This window comes from Acartia tonsa, chromosome 13 (genome assembly GCF_053477335.1).
Source record: "Acartia tonsa isolate MP-2025a chromosome 13, ASM5347733v1, whole genome shotgun sequence".
Taxonomy (NCBI): Eukaryota; Metazoa; Arthropoda; class Copepoda; order Calanoida; family Acartiidae; genus Acartia; species Acartia tonsa.
Genome location: NC_137272.1, coordinates 18,347,541 through 18,373,936, shown reverse-complemented (window position 1 = coordinate 18,373,936; position 26,396 = coordinate 18,347,541). Strand labels below are relative to the sequence as shown.

The 26,396-nt window shown below is 35.8% G+C and overlaps 4 protein-coding genes across 4 annotated transcripts in view; all 4 read right to left on the bottom strand.

The window, feature by feature from the left end:
* Positions 1-26,396, bottom strand: part of LOC145304256 (E3 ubiquitin-protein ligase RNF25) — a 119,315-nt gene that overhangs the window by 2,317 nt on the left and 90,602 nt on the right. Inside the window, exons 2-9 of the mRNA XM_080146102.1 lie at positions 6,793-6,866; positions 5,351-5,485; positions 3,502-3,595; positions 2,902-3,044; positions 1,844-1,911; positions 1,342-1,439; positions 676-829; positions 60-126 (exon numbers count right to left, since the gene is read on the bottom strand). Of these exons, the coding sequence (XP_080002228.1) occupies positions 60-126; positions 676-829; positions 1,342-1,439; positions 1,844-1,911; positions 2,902-3,044; positions 3,502-3,595; positions 5,351-5,485; positions 6,793-6,844 (811 nt within the window). The 5' untranslated portion in view covers positions 6,845-6,866. The remainder of the gene's footprint in view (positions 1-59; positions 127-675; positions 830-1,341; positions 1,440-1,843; positions 1,912-2,901; positions 3,045-3,501; positions 3,596-5,350; positions 5,486-6,792; positions 6,867-26,396) is intronic.
* Positions 6,866-12,612, bottom strand: LOC145304257 (chromobox protein homolog 1-like). Its single transcript, XM_080146103.1, has 6 exons — positions 12,484-12,612; positions 11,442-11,522; positions 10,489-10,611; positions 8,998-9,076; positions 8,655-8,755; positions 6,866-7,579 (listed from the first exon to the last, which is right to left on the bottom strand). Exons 1-6 carry the CDS (start codon positions 12,562-12,564, stop codon positions 7,526-7,528), a joined length of 519 nt encoding a protein of 172 aa, XP_080002229.1. The 5' UTR covers positions 12,565-12,612; the 3' UTR covers positions 6,866-7,525.
* Positions 18,940-20,745, bottom strand: LOC145334964 (uncharacterized). The gene is made up of 2 exons (XM_080180605.1): positions 20,349-20,745; positions 18,940-19,382 (listed from the first exon to the last, which is right to left on the bottom strand). Exons 1-2 carry the CDS (start codon positions 20,743-20,745, stop codon positions 19,297-19,299), a joined length of 483 nt encoding a protein of 160 aa, XP_080036731.1. The 3' UTR covers positions 18,940-19,296.
* On the bottom strand, positions 21,175-23,214 carry LOC145304346 (uncharacterized). Its single transcript, XM_080146215.1, has 2 exons — positions 22,895-23,214; positions 21,175-22,574 (listed from the first exon to the last, which is right to left on the bottom strand). Exons 1-2 carry the CDS (start codon positions 22,995-22,997, stop codon positions 21,175-21,177), a joined length of 1,503 nt encoding a protein of 500 aa, XP_080002341.1. The 5' UTR covers positions 22,998-23,214.

The following is a 26,396-nucleotide window of genomic DNA, read 5'->3' as shown; positions in this document are numbered from 1 at the left end:
TATTGTATACTAATTAGGTAGAAATATTTTGCATAAAGGAAAGTGTTCTGCATAAAAACCTTGAGATTCTTGGGTAGGAGAGTCGTCATTATGTCCAGTAAACACCAAGTATTTCTTTCTTTCTTCCTACATAAAAAAAAATAGGATAGTATTGAGCAGTTATCTACCAAGAGATATTCTGCATGGGATCCCCGTCTAATTTGGAAAGAAAAAATATATTGGAGCCTGGGAGGAGGAAAAATGAAAAAAAAAAATAAGGTGTGTCGAAAACAATTTTCCAGTTTTCCTCTCCATGGGAAAAAAAACTTTAAAAATATGTAGGAGGGGTAAAAAATGAGTAAAATAATGATTACTTACTGAAAACATTTTCCTTAACTCCTTGGGGAAAATACTAGGAGGGGAGGGGGGATGTGAAATATTTTGCAGCCAGGAAAAAATTTAATCTTGTGCGGAATATACACCCCTGTATCTACATCATAAAAATTCTTAAAACAAAAGGAAATGTAGGTTTGTATGGAAAAAGAAAGGAAATTCAATGCTAAATTAATCTTCCCCAAATTCGTGTGTGTGAAATTCTGCTATTCGTAACCTATCATAATTGTGTGTGGTTGTTTTTGTTATTGCTGCACTTCTTATAGGCATAATATTAACATTTTGTATAATAATTTACTTTACCTCTAAATCAATGATTCCGCCCTTTTCTTTCTGTTTCAGGAATAATTTTTGCATTTGTGCTTGTAACTCTTTCACTTCTTCTCCGATAGTTATGACTAGTTCTGTAGTATTAGCAACTGGTTGTGGGGCATTTAAGAGATCTTCAGCATTATATCTAGATACATGGATAGAAGATAGTGTTTAATCTAAATTAGAAAGTGTTAGCTTTTAGTAATTTTAATAGTAATGACTGGCTCTGTGGTATTAGCAACTGATTGGGGGGCGTTTAAGAGATCTTCAGCATTATATCTAGATACATGGATAGAAGATAGTGTTTAATCTAAATTAGAAAGTGTTAGCTAATAGTAATTTAAATAGTAATGACTAGTTCTGTAGTATTAGCAACTGGTTGGGGGCAGTTTAAGAGATCTTCAGCATTATATCTAAATAGTTACATTGATAGATAGATAGTGTTACTTAATAGATATTTAGATAAATAAAAATATACCTAGATAGTGTTAGCTAATAGATAGAAAGATAATGGTAGCTAATAGAAAGATAAGAAAGTTTTAAAAGATAGAATAACAAAAAAAACAATTATTTTGCAATGATTATTCATTTGTGTTACTGTTAAAGTAGGACAACTGCCATAAAAAAAGTAATAATAAAAATCTGCTTATTTCTTACCTTGCATTATCAATATTTTCCCTACAAACCGGGCACAACAAAGTGAATGGTTTAATTGTAGAGTGCTTGTTTTCCTTCTCAATTCTTTTCACTTCATCCTAGCAAATAAAAGTTGATTTGAATTTAGGGTATGACAACAAGGAATTGAACAGAAGAAATACTGTAGGTACCTATTAAATAAAGATTGCGACTTGCTTTTTTTCAAACCAAACAATATATTTTCAAATGAAAGATAATCAGATTCGGCGCCCATACTTAATTACACTACTTATATTCTAGAAATTAAAAAACAAACTTCGTTTATGGAAAGAAAACTGAGTAGCGGGTTTCGTCGTATTTCCGCAGTAGCTTTTGAAAAATTATTTCAAAATAGGTTAAGTAAATGTCAATGATTACCCGGCAGGGTTAGATCCCCCAAGCAGGGGCTAGAAATAGGATAAAAGCCTCTGTGAAAATACGACGAATTATGCCTGTACATTCGCTAGTCAGTACCTCTACCTACCTTGTAATCCTTTTCGACACTGGTGATGTATCTTCCAAGACAATGACGATGGAAAAAATGCAAACATTCTGAAATGACAATTTTTATGAATTTTAAGATTTTTTATCTTGCCTTTCTTTTCATTGTATTATGCACAGAAATCTTTTTTCTAAATAAATAGAAATAGACAAAAGCATGTCATGCCTATCTTCAAAATATGGGTAAGTTCTGGAACTTTTGAGCAAATACCGGCTAGAATCGTTTGAAAACGTTTTGGGTCAGCGATGAGTATATGTATTGTGGAGATTAAAATTAGCCAAAAAACGGCTAAACGGCTGAGCTGCCAGCCGTTACTTTTTGTTAGATTTAGGGAAAATAGACCTACCAAGGATTACCCATGCAAAATATCAGATCGAAATTCGAATTCTACGTGCCATTTAAACATTGATTACAAAATGGTTTCATTAACCCCCCCGCCCCCCTTTCTCTTTTTTTTTGTTACTTTTCTGCCCATCTAACAATATAAGGTTGTCCAAAATATATTAAATAAAAAAACACGAAATATAGGGTGTAATATGGGTTTATCCTAAATAGATAACTAAATATTCTTTAAAGGGGGGAGGCGGATGTGCCACTTTTTGAAACCAAAACTAAAAGTCAAAGGAACTCAACTAAAAAAAGAGTTACAGGTCTGAGATTTTGCATGGCAGTTGCTTTATAGGGGTACAATATGGAACTGTGAAGAAACGGCGGCACAACCGCCGAAAACCGCCGAGAAAAGGCAAAAAAAAATTCGGCGGAAAACGGCGGTTTTCGGCGGTTGCGCCGCCGTTTCTTCACAGTTCCATATTGTACCCCTATAAAGCAACTGCCATGCAAAATCTCAGACCTGTAACTCTTTTTTTAGTTGAGTTCCTTTGTTAACTTTTACTTTAGGTTTCAAAAAGTGGCACATCCGCCTCCCCCCTTTTTACCAGTAACTAATAATATACATATCTGAAGAAAAAAAATAATTAAGCCCTATCTTTTTTATTAATTTTATCTAGTCAACACTGAGAAGAAAAAAATCTTTGGTTTACCTGTCTTGAGGAAAGAGTCCTCTTCTTGAATATTATTGAGACAAATACAGCATTGACACACTGGAACATTTCTTTCTGTCAGAAATTCTCTACCAAGTTCTATTAACTCGAATAACACCGGGCAATCTATATACTCTTCACATCTAAACATTATCATAGGTTATTATTCAAAGCGAAGCTTCCCTCCAACGAAAGCTATTGCCAGCTATCAAAAACGTAATTACGTACGACACAGTTAAATATTAGACCAGAATAAATTAAACCAAGCAGATTTTTCAACAGGAGTGTATACTGTATAGGTATTCTGCACAAGATAAATTCATTTTTCCCCCGGCAGCAAAATATTTTATTATTCCCCTCCCCCTCCTAGTTTTTTCCCCTTAAAATAGGTAAAAATTGCCAAAATTATTTCAGTAGGTACAGTATTAAGCCTACTGAATATACCTATGGATGAAAGTAAACGACTTTTGGGACAAAAATATGTACATTGTACACATTCAACTAATAATATGGCCGGATTATTCCATTGCTGTGTTCTCATTGGTCAAATTTGCTGAATTATGATCTAGATCTACTATATTTATTATATATTTTGAATACCTTTGCTTCATTTTCTCAAGTAGAACTGAAACAGCAGAATCTTCGAGACCTCGAGGATTTTTAACCTCCAGCCCGGGTGGTTTAGAGGGATATTCTAAAATAAAAAAAATATAAGTTTTAAGGCGAATACAGGGATTGATCAATGGACGAAAAGTTATTATCTTCAGTGAAACCAAATAAAATCACGCTTTTAGTAATTTTTGTAAGGTAAAAAGCATTTCTCAAATGATTCTAAATGGTTAAAAATTGCGAAAAATGGCACAAAATGCGTCGGTAGACAGCAATGTTTCTACCGCCGTAGCTCAAAGTTCACTCCCCAATTGTACCTCATAAAATGCAATCGAAACTCTCTTTTTTGATTGGTATTAAAATTGAAACATCTGCCTCCTTTCACTACTTTTTAAAACTGCTTAAGATGTAAATTAGCTTAATATTTATTTTTAAAAATATTTAGTCCCCTCTGTGTGATTTACTTTAAAGGAAGCCTGCAAGAAATACCACGCTTTGACTGCTGAAAGACTGCCACAAGTAGACCCATTACCCCAAATTTGAAGCCTTCAGCTTCTATAACAAAAAAGTTCTAGGCATTTTAAATTGACATTTTATATACAATGGAAATTTTGAAAGAAATTCAATGCTAATGTTAGAAATTTTGAAATTAAACTACGTGGCCTAGAAACAAAATTATAAGCTTATTTTTGTCAGAAATTTAGGTTGCCCGTAACTAATTATATTTTTACAATAAAAATACCCATTTTTATAGTCAAAATCATTAAAAAAAATTAAGTTTAACTTGCATTGTGCCGAATGTACTGTAACCAATCAGAAGGCTGAATTAGCTAAACAACCAATCACAGCTGAGCTTGTATAAGTTTCCCCCTTTGTGTCCGCTATGATTTTCGTTTACAAATGCAATTTAAATCGATTTTTTTTCATAGATTTTGACTATGAAATGTGGTGTTTTTAATGTAAAAATGTAATCAGTTACCGGTAATCTAAATTTCTGACAAAGATAAGGTTATAATTTTGTGTCTAGGCGACGTAATTTAATATTGTTTTTTCTTTTATGAGCATTGGAAATCTTTCAAAATATCAATGTACATAAAATACTATTTTGAAATGCCTAGAACTTTTAGGTTATTGAAGCTGAAGGCTTCAAATTTGGGGTATTGGGTCTACTTGTGGCAGTCTTTCAGCAGTTAAAGCGTGAGAGTTCTTGCAGGCGTCCTTTAAGTGATAATTACTAATTAGGTAAGTTTTTTTTCAACGAATGAATAAATCTAAAAGACATTTTAGCCCCTATAAAATTATATAAACATATATAATTAAAGTTAACTAAATTCATCAATTTTCTGGTCCAATGGTTGTAATTAATCCTTATTCAGGGCGGGAATATTCTGCAAAAACCCATGCTAAAGGGTTGGGGACAGGGGTGTATATTCTGCATGGGATCCCCGGCTAAGGGGGGGGGGGGGAAATAAAAAATAAGTGGTTGGAGGGGAAAAAAATGTAAAAATTAAGAAAACTGAAAACATTTTTTCCATTTCCCCCCCTCCTTGGAGAAAAAAAGTAAAAAAATGTGTGGTATGAGGGATAAAATAAATAAAATATAGAGTTCTTTAAATATTTTTTCATTTTCCCCCCTACTTGGAGAGAAAAAACTAGGGGGGGAAAAAAAATAAAAAAATTTGTAGCCGGGGAAAAAAAATAAATCTTATGCAGAATATACACCCCTGGTTGGGGATAAAAAATATGTGGGAATAAAAATTAATCTTGTGCAGAATATACACCGCTGTTCTTATTTAAAGAAAAAGAACTACTCAGCAGAATTAAAATTGATAAAAAGTACCTTTGCTGATAGCAATGACTAGGGTGAGACTGACATACTGTTTATCTTCTTGCGAGGCAGTCAGAGGTGTCAGATGAATATGAACTTCTTTTATGACATCATCATCATCTCTGATTATATCTACCTTATCCTCCTACGCGATAGTAAGCTTAATGAAATGTTGTTGGATTGAACAAGAAGATGTTTCTAAATGTACAAAACACTAGGTTTAACGAGATTTATAAGCAGTTCCTCTCCAGTTTAATTCTTAAAAAGCGTTTATTTCACAACAAATCCTGCTTATGTAACACAAGGAATATATACATTGATCACATTGGGGTCCTACGACAAACGCAGGAGTCCCAAACGTCGGAGTGGACAAACGCAGGAGTGGACACTTAACCTAACCTAACCTATTTTAGACCATCTTATAGGTTTTTAAAATGCCTAACCCCTGCGGGGGGCTTATTTGTACATTCATATCTTAACCTAACCTAATCTGTATAGAAATACTTAGTCAAATTAATGTTTTAACACTCCTGCGTCAGTCCACTCCGACGTTTTAGACTCCTAGACTGGATATTGGAAGGTAGGCGGGGATGGTTATAGTTTCATCTAAAACTAGCATTGGCCATGAATTTCACAAAATTAAATCGACTAGGCAATTCAAAGACGATATCTTATACGTGAGAAAGAACAGTAACATGTCTGGACAGTCTCCAGGTCTAAAAAGATATCGTTGTTTAACACTTTTATTGGTTCAATTGGATAGAGGGAGAAGGAGGGGGGGATAAAATCTGGTGACTCTGCACACGACATAACAGCAACTTTATTTTGGGCACTACTCCCTTAGTTTTAGAGATAATTGAGTGAAATCTTTTTGGTTGTGTCACTAATTACCCAAACTTTTGGTATCTTTCAAAAAAATTTATTGCATTTCTCGCCGAATTAGGCAATTTGGAATCATTTGAGACCATGTTATTTTTTCAAAAAAAATTTCACCCTACTAGTACCCTGCGGGAGGACTTTTTTTTTAAATTCTCGTTTATCAAGGTATATCTTAAATTCAGTGCTTCTCCTGTGCTTTTAAAGATATACTTACAAGTAGCCCTGAGAATTTGAAAAAAAAGGATAAGTCCCCCTGCAGGCTTGCTTGTAAGGGAAAAAATTTTTGAAAAAAATAACATGGTCTTAAATGATTCCAAAATACCTAATTCGGCGAGAAGTACAATAAATTTTTTTTTGGCGACAGCGGAAAATGGCGGGAGCTGCGGTCCCGCCGCCGTTTTTTGAAAAATACCAGTAAGCTTTACATGATTTTTCAGTATGGCTAAGAACCGGTTCTAATCCAGCGGATATTTATCGGTTTCGAAGCCATATTGGAAATAATATTACATCATACCACGCCTAACTTATAAACAATGTCAAATACACACATCAATTTGATTTCAAAAAGCTTTCCTCCAAGATGGCAGTCAACGCCTCTATTTCTTCAGTTACCTCTTCAGTGCACATTTTTAATTCATTTATCCAACGTCTGAAAACATTTTTATTCAAAATTAGAAAAGAGAGAACATGAAAAAAGGGAAATTTACGCTGAGAATAACCAAACCAAAATTGTCATAAAAATAAACTATATTTGGGTAATGTTACGAATACGATAAATAAAAATGTTAATCAAATGGTACAAAATAATACTTTATTTTTGTGTTTTTATTTCAATTTACAAATGATCTTTGCTACGGGAAGAATAAAAGAAGCTAATAAAATTAAAATTGCCTTTGAGATTAAATAAAAAAAAAATATCATGTTTTTATTAATTGAGTTAGTTCAAAACATGATCTACAAAATTAAGAATTGTCAAGTAAATTCGATTCTTATAGAACAGTTAATATACTAAAATATTTTTAAAGATTTATTTTCTCAAAAACTTGTGCAAATTAGCTGTTAAAAATCTTCGAATTTAAGTAAATAAAAAAGTCCATTTAAACACAACTGAAGACATATTTAAAAGTTGGTATAAAGTGAGATAATATTGTATTAACAGCTGATTAGCAATGAAAATAAAGATTCGTACGAACAAAAAATGAAAAAAGTTTTGTTTTTGAAGATTTTGATTTCTTTTTTACTGGGTTACTATTTGTCCATATGTTCCTTATTCCAGACAAATCAGCTGATTTTGAAAATGCGATGGATTTATTCATCCTCGTTATCCTTTGTATCGTACCAGTTCAATCTCTCCTCGTAGAACTAAAATACAGTAAGAATTAGTCTTTTAACAAAATTAATTTTCATGATATGAAAAGAAGGAAACTTTACTGGTATATTCAGTCAAACAAACCTAAATATTTTAGCCCCCCACGTCCGAAATAAAATAAAATTAGAATGAATACATCAAAACACATAATTTCCGACAGAGAGTATTTGTAATAAGCATAGATATAAGGAAGGGGGGGGGGGGAGTTTGTACAGTTATAGGAAATGAAAATTCGGTACCAAATTTTGCCCTGGCCGTTTGGGCTTGTTTTTATAGTTATCAACCTAATTCTTCTTGTAAGCTCTCTTATATGATTGGATCTACCTGTAAAATTTTGTAAATTATATTTTGGGACTTTCCCTCTAGGGGCTAGTGGGGCAAAAGACCCCCCGAAACACTAAAATTTTAAGTTATGAGCTTATTTTTAAAGATATCGAGCTAATTTTTTAAATGGAACCTTTTATTACATAGATGAGTTGATTAGCCACCCCATATTTTATTTTTGCACTTTACTTCTAGGGGCTTTTGGAGTAAAACAACCCCCCCCCAAATACAAAATTTATAAGTTTTGATCTTACATGCCCCTAGAGGTAAGGTGCAAAAATGAAATATGGGATGGCTAATCAACTCATTTATGCAATAAAAGCTTCCATTTAAAAAATCAGCTCGATATCTTTAAAAATAAGCTCATAACTTAAAATTTTAGTGTTTTGGGGGGTCTTTTGCACCACTAGCCCCTAGAGGGAAAGTCCCAAAATTCAATTTTCAAAGTTTTACAGGTAGATCCAATCATATAAGAGAGTTTACAAAAATAATTAGGTTAATAACTATAAAAACAAGCCCAAACGGCCAGGCCAAAATTTAATACTGAATTTTCATTTCCTACAACTGTACAAACTTCCCCCCCCCCCCCCCGCCCCTTATTTTCAGATACATTCAGCAAAAAAACTTTGAGAATTCGATGAAAATTGCAAATATATAAAAGTATACAACCATCCATCTTCTTAATTTCAAAATTCAATGAGCAAAAAAAAGGCATTAACTTCTATGAAGAAATGACTTTCTTACCTTAATTACGATCTGTGGTATTTGCACATTAGCCTCCTTGGCGGGCACCAAATCAGCCTCGTCGCTTCCCTTCCACTTGATCAGGAAAAACAATTCTCCTGTAGAAACAATACTTGAACATTTTTTGACCAATTATAAAAGTTCATTTCTTAAGACATTTTAAAGTCTTTACTTGAAACAATATATGGGGAAGGGGGGGGGGGGCTTTCACACCATCTACACTACACCCACCCAGTAGACTAAAACTTTCATTGAACCAATACTATCTTCGTGTATTACAAAAATACAAAACTGTTACTTTTAGAGTTTAACACTTAAGACAACATATTCAAGTATTTTCCTGGATCGTTGGTAGCTCCAATAATTCTCTCGGCTGTAAGTCCGCGTGCAAAACCACGCAACTTTGTGTCTTCCTTCTTCTTCTATTCAATAAAATAAATGATTATTAACAAGGGTGAAAGAAAATACAGATCAGTTCTGCCAAAATTATAATCGGAATGACAGACTTCACCTTAAAGAGACATAAAATGAACTTTAATACCACATTCTATAAGAAAATCATAAAAAAAACGAAATAAAGGAGAACCTTTGTATGTCCGTAGAAGCAATAGGATATCATTTGAACATACGTATTATTTTTTAGGCATTGCAAATTGATTATACAGTGTGTTTTTTTTATGAGAACTTTTTTGAAAGCAATTTTACCCCACTTATAGTTATCAGAATTTAATGATTAATGGCTTATTTTCTTCGTTTTTTAAGGGAAATTATGAAAAAACAAAAAAAAATACAGTTTTTGTTGAAAAAGTACAGTAAAGTTGAAAATTAAAAACTTAGGTGTCAACATCTAAAAATGGTTTTAGCGCATTTTTCTTATGCTCAAATAATCAACCTTTTGCAAGAATGGCTGCTAAACACTTCAAAGTTGAGATATAGAGCTAAAAATGTATACAGATACTATTAGGGACATGTACTAGAACATATCAAAGTTTGAAGTTCATATCTCAACCGGGGAGGGAGTACTGGCCCCCCAAAGTCGACTACAGAAAATCCATTTTTTTAAAGAAAAATGCACTAAAACCATTTTTATATGTTGACACCTAAGTTTTTAATTTTCAACTTTACTGTACTTTTTCAACAAAAACTGTAATTTTTTTTTGTTGTTTCATAATTTCCCTTAAAAAACGAAGAAAATAAGCCATTAATCATTAAATTCTGATAACTATAAGTGGGGTAAAATTGCTTTCAAAAAAGTTCTCATAAAAAAAAACACACTGTATGAGTATTTAGCTGTCTAGAATGTTTATTAATGTACTCAACATTTAGATTTTACGGAATGAAATTTTTTGTTTTTCTTTCTTGTTAGTCAAACCTAATTTTAGTTGAAATGAAAAAAAAACGGCCTTTATTATCTAAAAACCTTCAATGGTATTAGTCTTTCTTGTATTGGTGTATGTACTATATGTACAATATAAATCTCTGTATTCATGACAAGAGGCACACCCATGAGGAGGAAAGCAAGCCTACACATTTTCTTCATTTCAGAGCATACTCCCCCCCTCTCCAAATTTTTCTCAATTGCTGAAAGTCTTGTACTTTCAGTTAATAGAAAATGACAGATTCTTGAAGCTCAAGATAGACAGTTTTTTTTTATAGATTTTATCACTACACATTTACATTTCTACTTAAGATCAAAATGAGTCGAAGGTTGTGAAGCTACCTTACAAGGTCTTAAAGGCTGTCAGATGATTTCTCTGTTTAATGGTGAGACATTATTAAGAAATATAAATCCCAGACAGTGTAAGTCTAACCCATGCAGGCAGCAGGAACTTACCTTTGCAGATTCATCCTTTCTAGGTCCAGCCTCGCTCTTTCTCTTTTCACTGCCGCTCTTCTCAGATTTATCTTTCTTCTTCTCTTTCTCCTTCAACTTCGACATAAACTCGTCGATTTTGTCCTAAATAAAAACAGAATAACTGGGTAATTTATTTTGAACTAAGGAGGGGGGGGGGGGGGTAATGCAACCATCTCGTAATCAATGTATAAATGGCACTTAGAATTCGAATTTCGCTCTGATATTTTGCATGAGTAATCCTTGGTAGGTCTAAAATTGAAAAAGTAACGGCTCAGCCGTTTAGCCGTTTTTTGGCTATTTTTAGGGCAAATCAGTCAAAAAATACGTAGAAATCAAATTTTTGAAACATATTTTTGCTTTAAATCATGTGAAATAATACAAAAAAAACCCTGTTTTTTAGATTTCTAGTAACAGCAACTACCGACTAGAATCGTTTGCAAACGTTTTGGAGCAGAAAAGAGTGTTATGGATTTGTATTGAAAATAGCGAAAAAATGGCTAAACGGCTGAGCCGCCAGCAGTTACTTTTCCAACTTTTTGTTCGATTTAGGGAAAATAGACCTACTAAGGATTACTCGTGCAAAATTTCAGATAAAAATTCGATTTCTATGCCATTTATACATTGATTACGAAATGGTTGCAATAACCCCCCCCCCCCCCCCCTTTAGTTGTAAGTTAGAGCGGGGCTGTGTGTGTGTAGTGTATTTCCCCTCGGTTTTATCAAAATTAACATGTGATTGAATCATACAAATAATTAAGGTAAAACATATAAGGCACAATGTAAACTTGAGTAGTCAACAAAAATCATATATAACAAAAGGTAATAAATTTTAATTCATGTTCAAACTATTCATTTCCAAGTCCAACTAATCATACCTACCTATCTATCTAATCTAATCAATTCCATTAAAAAATCTTGAATTTTTTTCTTACCTGACAGTCCAAGTTTTCAATTGGTTCCCATGTATTATCCTCTTCATTGTCATATCCCTTCCACTTAATCAGGTACTCGGGCTGCAAAAGACAGATGTTAATTAAAAATAAATGAAGATATTTAAACATCTTAAATTTACAAATTAAGGTAAGAGGGTTGAAAGCAGCGTGCCGGAGCCGTATAATTTTGATGCGGCTCCGGCTCCGGCTCCGCGGAGCCGTATTTGGAAATACGGCTCCCGGCTCCGGCTCCAGCTCCGGCTCCGGCTCCTACCTTAAAATTAATATATCAATTTTTTTTCATTATTGAATTTGATAAAATAAAATAAATAATATAAAATATTTTGCTTTTATTTGATTAAAGCTATATAAAAGTAGAAGGATGTGTGTCTATTTGTTAAGTAACAATAGTTTTTCAGTTTATTATATGGAAATAGACCGTTGCCAAATTATAATATTACTTTAAAAGATCATTTTTAGCTAGTCCGGAGCCGGAGCCGTTTTTAACGAAAAATACGGCTCCGGATCCGGCTCCGGCTCCACCAAAAATGTTGCTGCTCCCGGCTCCCGGCTCCGGCTCCGGCTCCAGAACACTGGTTGAAAGTTAAAAAAAATGCTTTGTTTCATTAATAATGAAAATCAAATGTTTAAAAAGTACTACCTTCATTAAAAACATGCAATGAAGTACTTTTTTCGAAAGTGATTAAAGAAAAACCAAGTCAATAAGTAACTGCTAAATTGATTTTATTCAAAATATCATTAAAAGCAATTTAAACTTTGGTATCAGCAATTTTCTTTTATTAACATCTACTCTTCTATAATTACCTTCAGTGTTCGAATCTTCAAGACTTAAAGGTTTAACCTATCTATAGCTATATTTTTAATCTATCAAAAACTTCCTATTCAATTGACATAAAATCATTCTATTGATTATCCAAGCTTAGAATATATCTAACTAAACCATCCTTACTATATGCACGATTGTATACTGGCTATCCAGTATCATTTTATAATTCTTTCTCTCTAACTATCCATAGCCTACCTTTCCCTTTCTTGTTCTGTGTTCCAAGATCTTTTCCACCTCGAACTCCTCCCCTCCGGAACCACTCTCATTATCGCTCATGATTATTCTGCAAATAAATGTATAAATATAGCTAGATGTTTAACCAGACAACTGCCTGGATACCCCTGTTGCAACAACGTTGGGGACCTAGCTATTTCGTCTGATAGCAAAATTGTTTTCTGCTATATATATTGAAGCGACTTGGCTGTGTTTGAGTACGTGTAGATGCAATAGGTTGATTTTCAAAGAACCAACTGAAAAAGTCAGCATAGGGTCCTAGGGATGGGGGCATACAGTTATTTAACCACTTTCCCCTCTAATAATCTACTCTAATGTTCAGAAAAACAAGGAATAAGAATATAATCATGCTTCCTTTCCTACCTAAGCGCGTAAGATTAGAAATCGAATTACATGAATGGACCGTCGGCACGATGCACCATCAATTAAAAGTAAAATTAAAGTTGCGTGTTTGTTGTTATTTTGACAACAGAAATATTAATCAATTTAGCAAATATATCTCGAATTTTGGGTCAACTTAGAATAGGTTCTAACTTTTTACGTAACTTCATTTACCATAAGAACTCAAAGAAACGAAAAATCAAATAAATTTGGTAAAATAAACAAAGTGCAAAATATCTGCATTTATAACAATCCGAACTTAGTAACTTTCAATTTTGTCGATTAATTAAAGTATAACATCAAAAATGGTTTAATTTTTGATAATTAAATAAAAAATTGTCGTTTTCTAGACATAAAATAAGGTAAAATAATAAATATTCTCTAAAACCGAAGCCGAAGTTGTTTACTTCGCGCAGCGCGCAGTATGGTGGTTTTGAAATGCCGCGTTCTTAAATCTGCCGGAAACCAGTTCACAATATTTTCTCTATACAAATCTTCCTTTCTGAAATTAGATGGAAGGAGTGTAATAATTATTTTTTTTTATTTTACTTGCTAAAAAGTAAATTAATTTCTTGTATAAAAAATCATAATATTAAGTGACTTTTTGTTCTTGCTGGTACAATCGTTTGAAGTAGCTCAGACAAGTCAGGGAAAGTTTGACTCAAAATGTTTTGTCCGTTAAATCGACCGCGAATTTAAATTTTCTTTTTCGTTTTAAATACTTCAATGAAAACCTCACATTATTATTTCATAGCTTGAATTCCAGAAAAATCCGTTTGGAACGTGTACCTACTCAATTTTGTCATATTGTCCGAAGCTCGATCGAAATAAAACGCGGAAAGACTCGGAACGAGTAAATCTGTTCCATCTAAAGTAACCCAGAAGTTTCGAGAATGGTAAATTTAAAGGATTTATAGGAACAGAATAAGTTCTTTGTCTTATGTGCTTCATTCGAATCGTTTAACAAATTTTCGTTCATCAATCTTAAATAAGCACATTTTCGATAGAAAATTTTCGATAAAAATTCACAGTTGAACGCTTATTCGTACAATTGAAACGTTCGTTTGTCGATTTTTTACGAAAACGTGCTTAATTTTGAATCTTAGGTAATTCTGATTTACATACCGGACGAATTCTTATATTCTATATTGTCTTTTCCATTCTGATTCTAGAAATTCGCAAAATTTGCCAACTTTAAACTTCGGAAAAAATGGCTGAATCGTATCGCAACCTTCACAACAGAGTGTTCAAACGAGACCACCAACCTCCAAGATGTCTTGTTTTTCATGGATTTTAACAATCATACGAAAAAACGCAACTTATATGCAGACGTCGAATTATTATGATCTTGAATAACCAAACATCATCACCTTGCTTGGTGTAAAACCAATTGACAAAAACTAATATATTTTATTTGCCTATGTGAACAAATCTCCGAATTGAAATGAAAAAATACTCTTTAGAAAATCACACACGGCTACAAACATTATAATTTTAAGATCTTCAGACACACATTCAACTACTCTGAATACAGAAATAAACAATTTATTTAGGTAGGCTGGTTCACAACTTTATTAAACTAGGAATGTAATCAAATATTTTTTGATACTAGTTAATAATTCGCGTAGTGCCACGTCTAGATGGCACGATAATCCTCCTCATGTCGATTGATATCTTGAAGCATGGTGGACAGCTCGGCAGCCTGTGCGGCAGCTGGCCTTTCAGCAACGGGGCGACAGTGACGCAGGTTACCCTCCACCCAACCATGGTGGTATAAGCACCTGGTCAGTGCCCTCTTTAACTCGATATTGTCAGTATTTGTAGCCCTACTGATCATTTCCTCCTTTATAAGATCCAAACGACTTTGCAAGGCATTGTATAACTCCTCGTTAGCGGTGAATGACATTTTAACTGTGTACTAGTGAGCCGTATATATGTAACTCCCTACTTGGCAGGTAAAACTAGTTTCCTCAACTAGGTGTGGCGAACAAACAGTCAAGCCACACGGGCAAACACGGCTCAACTATTCAACCATATAATTATCTTCTAAAGACCACGTTTAGTTACAAGGAAAAAGAGATAAATAAATTATCTGAACAGAAAAACTATAACGGCCGGGGAGGAAGTAATATCTTAATTAATACGATGAAATATAAATGTAATGATTTAAAAAACTGCCGTTATAACATGAATTTTTAGGATGTGTCATTGGATGTGTGAACGGATCACCCCACAGTCGTTTGCGAACGAGAAACATATCAAGGTTGCTGCTGAAGTAGCTAGCCTAAGACAACACTTCACTTCCAGAATGTACTTTCCAAAATATTGCTGAAATTGATACCGAAACCGCGGAAAACTGGTCATGAAAAACATCGAATTATTTCTCGAAAAAATCTATAAATTTTACTATGAAGAATTTTCATAAAATAAATGACTAACTCATTCTTGTTGTTTCACTTATATTAATTTTCTTGAACATAATAAGTTATTACAAGTATTGGGATGACTATGACATATATAAAAAGGCTGTGATGACTATATTGTTTTTGCACTGGTATAAAAACTTGTTTAAAAAACGCTTACTGATTGAAAATAATGCTTTTATACTGGATTGAACGTTATATCACAAGAAATTTTCGTAAAAAACCTATTATCATTAAGATATAGATTATTAACAAGAACCCAAAATGTACATGATTTGAATATAATAAGTTTCCAGATTTCTGACATAACTGATAAAACAGGTACTAGATTTAACACAGTATGAATTTTCAATGGCTAAGGTCCTTTGTTTCTTTCATGGTAATGTCATTAATTTAAAATAGAAAAAACCGACAACTTGTCGACGAAAATATCCGTCGATACATGTCGTGATCCGAATGGGTCGAGATATCATTCAAAACGGAATTATGTCCTTATTTGCCGCCGAAATTTTTTTTTTTTTTTTTTAAATAAAAACTTACTATTCTACCCTTGAAAAGTCATGATAAAACACAAAGGACTTAACCTATAAGGTCGAATATTTACATAAAATAATAATTAAAACTCAATGAAAAAATCATTAATTTGGCTAAAACCAAGAACGAAAAGCGTCGGTGTTTCTTGTGAAACGTGTGTTGACGATTCCGTCGTCGACGAATCTCGCCGTTCGCTGTCCTCCTGTGAACGGAGAATTTATCACAATGTTGTGAAAAAGCCCAGCTCTATTTGTGTGGCCGTTTATCACCGGCTGGCATGGGAATAATCTTTGTGCTGCCGACGTAGGCATGTCTTGGGGCCGCTGTGTTATAATGTCCTCGTGCCTGCTTGGGGACGGACGCCGCGAGACTTGGGGATGGGAAGCCGACCTAGAGTTTTGCGCCCCGCGATAAATTGGTTGACCGGAGTTCCGCGCAAAAACCGTTATTTGTGGGTCGTCCTGCATTGTAATGCACCGCGACAAAGCCATTTGATATGGCTCCGTCATCTGTCGGTACATACGGGACATTTCAATCGACCGCCACTTCCCCTTATCCCTCAACGCCTCGTCCGACAAGCCGGCTTCGCACGCTGCGGAAACCCCAGACATTTTGCAGGATTTTCTGCCCACAGGGCCGAAATATCCTACTTGACGGCACAATTGCGTAATATCGTTCAAAAGAGTCTGTGGCGAAAGTTGATACCTGCCGTCAGCCACAATTTGTCTACCACCTGGCAGCCACATGGTAGAAGTTCTACAGAACAAGAAATTTTCATCCAGAATCCCTTCTCCCATAAACTGGAATCCACATCTGCGGTAATACTTCTTAATCAGTACCACGGGACACAAATCTCCGCCCTCTGAAGCCAACAGGTCTGTACATCCTTCATGCTCTTGATCATTCTTCCTCTTTGGATAGATCACTCGCAGAACTTCCACCCCGCCTATTTGATCTTGGCTTATATGACACGCCCTCACTTGATCAAGATCGGCGAGGCGAGTAAATGTGTGGAACTGCAAAATTATTGCCACCGTCGCTCGGAAAAAAGGCAGAGGAATGTCCCAGATGGAGTCATAGTCGTAAACTATCTTGCGCATGATTGCTGTGAGAACACCCTTAGGAATGGGCGTGGCTTTTCTGACGGGGGCGCGTTCCGTTGCTGCTCTTCTCACTGCTCCTTCCAACAGCCGCGACACACGTTGTGAAAACTCCGAAACAGGCTGATCTATTATATATGACCATGCCTTCAAACTTCCACAAACTTGTTTGAGAAAAGAGTAAGGCTTCCTTATATCCTCAAGATAATGGATGAAGTCCTGCAACACCCTTTCCCGGAACGTGGTTGCCGGTAGATTCCTCTTGCGCAGGTAGGCGAGAAACACCTCCACTACCTGTGAATGTACACTCGTGGTAGACTGGGCGCGGGACGACGTGTATAGTTTGGCATCTCGACTCTTTGTCGGCGATAAGTTCAGGCCTCGCGCTGCCCTCATGATTCTCAGAGCTGGCCTTTGTGAAATCCGAGCAGGAAGACCCTCTCCGACTAAAAATATAGATTAAATTAACTATAGATCTAAGTAAAAAATGAACTTCTTACACGTTAAACATCTCTTATGGAAAAAGTTATTCATCCAATTGAATGCAAAGAAAAACCTGCGTCGAAACCGATCATTGTATGTTAACAAAAAAATTTTTTGTTTGTTGTATCATAGATCTGAGATTAAAAGCTATCAATCCTAATAGCCGAAAAAACATTTGATTCCTGTCTTGCTACCCGATTCTGTATCATATGAACAAATATACTTGCCTCTCATAGGTCTCTGTTGCCCTCTGGCCCGATAAGCTGGATCAAATCCGGCGCGACCCATTTTAAACTGATTGCCGCAGATTCCTCTAATAAAAAGTCTGAAATGGGTATACAAATATGAGAAATCAACTAACAAATCTCCGAAAGACTAGTTTAATTTGTAAAAAATCAATATACACAAATATGAATCCATTCGGAATCAATTACTAAAAAAGGCCAAATATTAAAATTGTAAACCCATTTCTTGAAACAGCCACAAATATATATTAAATTTTCAGAGCGTATCACAGACTAGAATAATTTTCAGATTGCACTTTCATGGAAAGACCGAACGTTAACAAGATAGGGATGGATATAAAAATATTTATAACAAACCAAAAAGTCCAAAACAAGCAGGATTTCTCTAATAGGTATACATAATCTAATCTGCTCAAACAAACTAGCTGAATTTAGAATAATGTGTCTAAAATAAAATAAAAAATGCTTTTCATGTTCCTGCGCTTTTTTGGACTTGTATGGTTATTACAGAATTCTAGATTTACAAATCAGATTAATACATAAATTAAAATAATTGTATCTGCAAGGAAATGATATCATTTTATTGGGTACGAATGAAAAATATCTTTGAGTCCTACTACATCTTTCCGTCATGGCGAAAATAGAATTTAACCTCCCCTTATGATCTAATACAGTCTTATCTGTATATTTACTCAAATTTTTTCAAGGAAATATCGTGGCCCAATAAATGAAACATTTCTATTAGCTGAAAATACACAACTCAGGTCTTAATTAATAAAGCTATCATAGAAAAATTACAATTCCCTTTAAACATACAATCTGCTGCTTCTGATGTAAAAAAGGTCTTAAACACAAAAATTCTTTTTATGAAAGACTTAAATTTTCCAGCTTCAATAAACTGCGACCAAAAATAAGCAGACTGCCAAAAGGGAATAACAAAAACGATAGTGGCGGACGGTATACTCAAGATCTTATGTAATGCTGGAACTATAACTTTAACTGGAGGACATATGTACATGACAAGCCTATTATCCAATTCTTGTATAAAAAAGTCAGTGCCTAATGCCGTTTTATCCGGCAACTTTGAATAAAACGCCGAACATTTTGTATTGGCCGCGCTGGCCATGAGATCGATTTCCGGCATGACCATAAATTTTTCACATATTAGATTATAATCCTCGAGGGCTACCGACCACTCGTCGGTGTTACTTACTTTAGATCCCTCGTCAGCGATTTTTAGCAGCAACGTGCTCCTCCTTTGCCATACTGGCAAAAGGATAATGTCAAATTGTAGCTGGACTAACTTGATATTTATCACATGACGCTGCAGAATTTCTACTCTAGAGCCGCGGTTCAAAATACTAACTAAACCGCGATTGTCCGTACACCAAACCACTGTTTTGTGTCTGTTTTGCTGGAGAAATGATTCCTGTTCAAACATTTTCACAACTGCCAACAACTCTCGCAGTGTACTAGACTGCTGCATTTCGTCGTATTCAAATGGAAACTCTTTAATGAAACGAAGTTGCTCCGCTTCAAATACATAAGCTCTGGATTCGCTTGAATCAGAGACCATGATGGATTCTATCTGTGAGATGTCTAAAGGATCTACAGCTTCCAGCAAAACTGCCTGCTTCGCAGGTTGGATAATGTTGATGACAACATTACACTTGTTGACAGGTTGTCCGTTGAAACTGAAATAAAAACAAAGAATATTTAAGTGTATATTCATATTTAACTAAACGTCAAAATGCAACCGAAATTAAACAAAACATTCGTAAAATGCCAGGGGAAAAATAAGACATAAAAATTCTTAAAAATGTTTCGAAAACTAAAAACTCGAATGTACACACCTTATTAGATAAACCTTCAACATTTCGAATTCTTGTAACATTCTATCGTTTATAGCTAAAGACCCGGACCATCCATGCTCCTGAACAGTCAATCCGAGTGTCTGCTGGCATGATCTAGTCACCACTCTCATTATACTCCCATGAGAATGGAGAAGGTGACAACATACGCCAAGGATATGCGCTAATTCTTTGGCGTATATTACGCCAACCTTGTCAGCCTTTGAAATGGCAGCGTTAATGTCATTTGTGAGAATTATTATCTTCATTAGGGGAGCACTGATTCTCATAGAAATTGAGTCTAAATTAAAGCCCAGGTAACACAAAGAAGTAGTAGGCCCGACACATTTCGATAAGTTTAATGTCCAGCCTGTGCTTTCGAACACAAATTTTATGAACTTAAGGCTAGCCAATCCTTTAATTTTAGACAAGGCTGAATTGAACGAGTCATCAACAAATGTTGACAAGTCTATGCCTCGAGCGTGGCAGAATCTTCGTATGGGGACTATCAGAGAATTCATTATGTGTGTGGCTGGTCCTGACAAAAAATATTGCATTCTTATGGATCAAATTTTAAAAAATATGTACAATTTAAATTCGACGCTCGATCATTTCTTAAGAAAAACACTACCAAAACGTAAAAAACAAAAACTATACACTCGTTTTTTGGTTTTTGGTATGCATAAGGTTGTCAAATACATTTCATATTGTACTGATTAGGACAACAGACATCGCTATCCTTAGGCGTTTTAACGCTTGCGCATCGAAATAATGCCATTGATTGAATTAGGAAATAAAACAAAAACTAACCTGTGCCGAATGGCAGTGTTAAAAACTCATAGAACTCCCGCGTGCCAGAGGCGTTGACAACCGCGAAGCCGAATAAACCACGGAACTCTGGATGTAATGCCAAATGGCAATACATCGCTGAGATGTCCAACACGGACATCCAGCAGCCGGGCGTGACTCTGGGAAGAACCATGGAAATATCCTCCATTTTCATAGAAACTTTTCTTAAACAGTCGTTCAGTGTACGTGACAAATCTAAACACTGACGTAATTTCACGTTACCCTCACTATCCAACTTTGACGCCACCGTCAAAGGGTTGACAAAATATGGTTTATAATCGACTTTCCTAACAATGTTCTCCTTAACCCATTTGTCTGTCTTTGCCTGAACGAATTGAATGTTTTGCAACGCGCTCATGTTGTTCCTAAGGTCTGTCGCCTCAGGAAGAGGAGTAACTATGTCCGGTTTGTAACCGTTTCTTAATAATTCTAAAACGGAATCACTGGCGTTTAAAATCTGTTTATAAAATAACTGGGCCTTTGGATCATGGATCCCTCCTGCAACTGGACCGAAACCCAGATCTTGCAACCGGTCAATTTCTTTGTCAATAAAAGCCGCAAATTCTTGGTCAGATATGTCACTTAAAGAACTTACGACTAAGTCACTGGTAACAATTTTAACAGAAGTATTGTCGTCGATTTCAATGTTACCATTGGAGTTAAAGTCAATAGTTTTTGTGTCAGGTAAATTATCGTTATCGAGTGGAGCGATAACATCGTCAATGAGGAGCTCCTCGGCTTTGGTAGATGGAAGTACCGCTATGGCCGGGGAACTCGAAGCCTCGCTTCAATCCTTCTTCTTAGGAGCTGTGCACTGGGAGGCTCTATGGCCTTGTTTCTGGCAATTGTGGCACGTGCCAGTGAAGCGTTTCGCAGATGGCCTGGCCTCTCGCTCTCTGTCCCGTCTGCGCTTCTCACTTTCTTCATGCTCCTTGCGCAAAGTATTTAATCTGGTGAGCCTCTCACCCTGCAGAACTTCACGATTATCGTTGCAGGCAAACTTGACAACCACCGAGGGGCTGTTTGTAAACGTCAAGCTCATGTAGAGACTCATGAACTTGAGCAGCTCGATGGCCATAAGCGAGAACTCCATACTGCGATGGACGGTGGCGTGGGCCTCAGGGGGCAAATACAAATTGTAAAGCTCGCGAACTGCATCCTCGATATAATTCTGAACAGACAATAGATCGAGGCCAGTCTTCTGCATCAACCTCAAATAACTGGAGTCACGGCAATTCTGCGCATTGACCTCAGTTATTTTTCCCAGTCTGGTTTGTTGCGTAACAGCATAATGTACTAGGCAGAAACCGGGCGGCTTCGTTTTTGTAGGCACGCCTGCGACAAGTCTTCTGCTTGGTAACGCGACCATCTGCCAACCTTGGGGAAACGGCGTAGCCTGTTGAAAATTGGCTGCTTGAGGCGCTTGCATGCCAGCCCTCTGCTGCTGTTGAACTTGCTGTTGCTGGACAACGCCAACACCATTGCTGGTCGATGGTTGGGAAGCACTGGTGCTCTGCTGGTTTTTCTGATTTCTGTCGCTGACTAGCATGCGAATCACGTCGATAAGGGCACTGTTTGGTACCTGACCCGAATTATCGACAGACAAGGGCCTGTCAGCCGCTGATCCTCGGTCATGACATGTACCGCGTGGAGGCATGACAGACTGAGCTGATTTTGTCGGCACTCTGGGTAGTTCCTCCGACCTATGGCGTATGCGTTCGCCGTTTTGCTGCGGTTGTGGCCTAGCTGCCGCGCCTCCTGCCATGTATGGTGCCGCATTTATGTTAACATTACTAAAATTCATTGCCTGATTCTGAGATGGATAATGAACTGGGCCAGGCCGACACTGTGGTAAATGCTGAGGGTGATGCTGTGCTACTCTATTAACATGATCATGTTGACCATATCTGGCCCTTTCTTGTTGAATGTACGATTGAGGTGCTGGAATGAGAGGTGTGGAAGCACGAAACGGTCTGGCACCCATTGGTGCATCATCACCTAGCATGGCCAACAATTCCGCTGGATCTCTTCCGTTTCCATCATTCATTCGATCCGCCTCCGCAATTTCATCCATCATAGGAGCTGGTTGTGATTCATGAAACTGCGCATGAGCAGCGTCAATCTGATCCTCTTGATCATGGACACTTTCGTCACTATCAACGGCAGGATCATCATCTACGTCCGCTGCTAAAAATTAAAAAGCTATTTCCATTATCGATTTTCATTTATACATTGCAAAAAAGCTATTTTGAACGGTTAAAACTAAACAAAACATGTCCGAAATGAAAAACCATGAATGTAGTCGACAGATTTGCAATTCAGCTAAAGTAAATTTATATATTACTGTGTCTTAAACAAGTGTATGCACGAGTCGAATGAATTTTTTTTTTTTTTTTTAAAAAACAAGCATTGATGTAACGTATATAACCATAGGTTTATATCAAGATACGTGATTACAAGAAAAACTCTATACTTAATAGCCAATAATCTGTTAATTAAAATAATACCTGGAGATACAGGTTCGAAACCGTTTTCATCCTCAAATGCCGGCAATTCTTGGGCTATGTCACCCAAATGTGGCAGCTGCATCTCATCCTCACCGTCGGCCATCTTATGTGTGAATATGCGCCGTACGAGATAGAAACAAAGGCTTATGATAAAAAATCTGAAAAATTATATATAATATAAGTCAAAAAATCTAGAATGAACTCATATAAAAATAAACAAAGCATTATGAATAAAAAACTATTGTTTAAAGGAAATAAATCGAATCGACATTAAAATTGACCCCTATAAAAAATTTTTAGATTAAGTCTTATAACATAAAATTTGAAATTTGAATCATAAAACTATCTATTACTGCCCTATCACAAACCACGTGCGTAAAAAACCGACGATTTATGAAAAGGAAAAATATATAAAGAAATTGCTATAAAATTAAAACATATTGATGAAAAAATTTAAGGGAGTGGGAGGGTGGGAAAAATAAATTTTTAGAAAAAACTTAAACGATTAATATCACAAGCGACTTTGTAGCATAAATCTATGTTTCAACTATCCTTTATTCTTTATTCTTTCACTTTTGTATTTAGATGTTGTTCGTTCAATGGTCAGATAAAGAATGAAGTAAAACAGCGAGCTTTCTCTCGGCCCCTGTAGTCCGAGTGTAAGTGTGTGTGTGCGTGTGTGTGTGTATGACTACTTGCTTTCGCGCTCAGCTTGACAACAACCACCCTTCGTGGTTTTAATCTAAACTTGTACCGTTCCGTCTCACAATCTGCCTACCGCAATTGAGAAACTTATCTGGCCTGTACCGCCATACGTAGAGTCCTCCTCTACTACCACTCAGTTAAGAGTATATAAACGTGCCTGTACATCATTGTCGGCCCCTGCCGCTTCATACAGCCTGTATATCATTTATAATGCACGAATACGCCGCAAGAGGTACTCCCTCTATACTACGTCTCTCTACCGCCATCTAACGGCCGTAGCTGACAACTAAGGTTAATTTAATTTTTTCTGTCTGCTAACTCTCCAGGCTTTCTACATCAGCCCTTTTACTTTTTATTCAATACTACGAGCGAATTTTTTCACATAATTCGCTTAAGATCTCTCAAACTGTGTCACTTTAGACTTCTCATATTAACTTTTTATCCTTGTCTTTCCACGTTTCATTCCGAACGACCTGGGCCGCTTGCCAAAATGCTCCTAGAGACACGTTTAATGTATTTTTTGAAATTCCACCATATTGCACAACAAATACCAATTTTCTTTTTCGTTTTAAATACTTCAATGAAAACCTCACATTATTATTTCATAGCTTGAATTCCAGAAAAATCCGTTTGGAACGTGTACCTACTCAATTTTGTCATATTGTCCGAAGCTCGATCGAAATAAAACGCGGAAAGACTCGGAACGAGTAAATCTGTTCCATCTAAAGTAACCCAGAAGTTTCGAGAATGGTAAATTTAAAGGATTTATAGGAACAGAATAAGTTCTTTGTCTTATGTGCTTCATTCGAATCGTTTAACAAATTTTCGTTCATCAATCTTAAATAAGCACATTTTCGATAGAAAATTTTCGATAAAAATTCACAGTTGAACGCTTATTCGTACAATTGAAACGTTCGTTTGTCGATTTTTTACGAAAACGTGCTTAATTTTGAATCTTAGGTAATTCTGATTTACATACCACTATCTAAACTGAAATATTTTATCCTTATAAAAAACCATTCTCGAAACTTAAATCTACTTTCTCATTTAAAAAGATTAATTCACTTTACATATACAATTAATATTATCGTTTCATAAAGGATTGCGAAACTAATGCTACAAAAAATAAATTTTTAGAAAAAACTTAAACGATTAATATCACAAGCGACTTTGTAGCATAAATCTATGTTTCAACTATCCTTTATTCTTTATTCTTTCACTTTTGTATTTAGATGTTGTTCGTTCAATGGTCAGATAAAGAATGAAGTAAAACAGCGAGCTTTCTCTCGGCCCCTGTAGTCCGAGTGTAAGTGTGTGTGTGCGTGTGTGTGTGTATGACTACTTGCTTTCGCGCTCAGCTTGACAACAACCACCCCTCGTGGTTTTAATCTAAACTTGTACCGTTCCGTCTCACAATCTGCCTATCGCAATTGAGAAACTTATCTGGCCTGTACCGCCATACGTAGAGTCCTCCTCTACTACCACTCAGTTAAGAGTATATAAACGTGCCTGTACATCATTGTCGGCCCCTGCCGCTTCATACAGCCTGTATATCATTTATAATGCACGAATACGCCGCAAGAGGTACTCCCTCTATACTACGTCTCTCTACCGCCATCTAACGGCCGTAGCTGACAACTAAGGTTAATTTAATTTTTTCTGTCTGCTAACTCTCCAGGCTTTCTACATCAGCCCTTTTACTTTTTATTCAATACTACGAGCGAATTTTTTCACATAATTCGCTTAAGATCTCTCAAACTGTGTCACTTTAGACTTCTCATATTAACTTTTTATCCTTGTCTTTCCACGTTTCATTCCGAACGACCTGGGCCGCTTGCCAAAATGCTCCTAGAGACACGTTTAATGTATTTTTTGAAATTCCACCATATTGCACAACAAATACCAAATTGGCCGCGGGAAAGACTTAAACGACGACATTTCAAGTTTTGGGATAAGTTTTTAAGAAAATAATTTTGAAATTAATAATAATCATTTAAAAAACGTAGCTTTTCCATAGCTTGGACCGGTCTGTCTTTCCTTAATGAAATAGCTCTTATATGTAGCTCATGTAGAATCGATTTCAAATTTTGTATGATAGTTACTGTCGTAGTTAGGTACGATTTAGAAAGTGTAGCAGCAACTCTATAATCATTACAAAAATGTCATTCTGACACTCTACAAGTGTTCATGTTCGTTTGTCCTAACGTTTTATCGAGCTTTGCCTTTCCAGATTAAATACTAGGGGCGCAGGAAGTAAGTATTCGATTTATCTCACTTCACTCAAGAGCCCCTTAATAGAGGCCTCTATAGGGGCGTATCCGCTAGTTAAATATAAATTTCATATATCAAATTTTACAAGTGATAATCGGTTGCTTATTACAGTTGGTGTTATTCTAACATGTCTAAATTAACGAAAAGAGCTAATCGTTACACGGAATGCGCTAACCGTTACAGACGGACGGACATACCCTAATTATAGAAAAGCTGCCAAATTCAAGAAAAAACTGTGGCATGTGGTGACATTTACTAGAATTGAAAACAGTAGGTAGCCTAATTTATTCCAGGACTTTTAATTTCTGCAATTTTAGTGTTCCTACAAAGTAACAGGAATTCATTTTAAACAGCGTAGGCTTCTCTAAAATTAGGGTCGGTTCTTCCGTCCGTGGGCATGCTAGAATTGTCTTATGAACTTCAAAGTTTGTGTCGTGTTATCAGACGTAACAGTTTGTACAATCGATAAGGAGAAAGAGAGCAGCATAATCCTTTATCAAAAAGTATGCATGTCGATTTTGAAAAT

Coding starts and splice junctions, on each gene's coding strand:
- LOC145304257 (XM_080146103.1), bottom strand. CDS start 12,564: ATGAGCGATAATGAGAGTGGTTCCGGAGGGGAGGAGTTCGAGGTGGAA. Junction 11,523..12,483: donor ACAGAACAAGAAAGGGAAAG/GTAGGCTATGGA, acceptor TGTCTTTTGCAG/CCCGAGTACCTGATTAAGTG. Junction 8,756..8,997: donor TATTGGAGCTACCAACGATC/CAGGAAAATACT, acceptor GTATTGTTTCTA/CAGGAGAATTGTTTTTCCTG.
- LOC145334964 (XM_080180605.1), bottom strand. CDS start 20,745: ATGAGCGCGTTGCAAAACATTCAATTCGTTCAGGCAAAGACAGACAAA. Junction 19,383..20,348: donor AACACTGCCATTCGGCACAG/GTTAGTTTTTGT, acceptor TTTTTATTTCAG/TTTCAACGGACAACCTGTCA.
- LOC145304346 (XM_080146215.1), bottom strand. CDS start 22,997: ATGGCCGACGGTGAGGATGAGATGCAGCTGCCACATTTGGGTGACATA. Junction 22,575..22,894: donor TTTCGAACCTGTATCTCCAG/GTATTATTTTAA, acceptor TTTAATTTTTAG/CAGCGGACGTAGATGATGAT.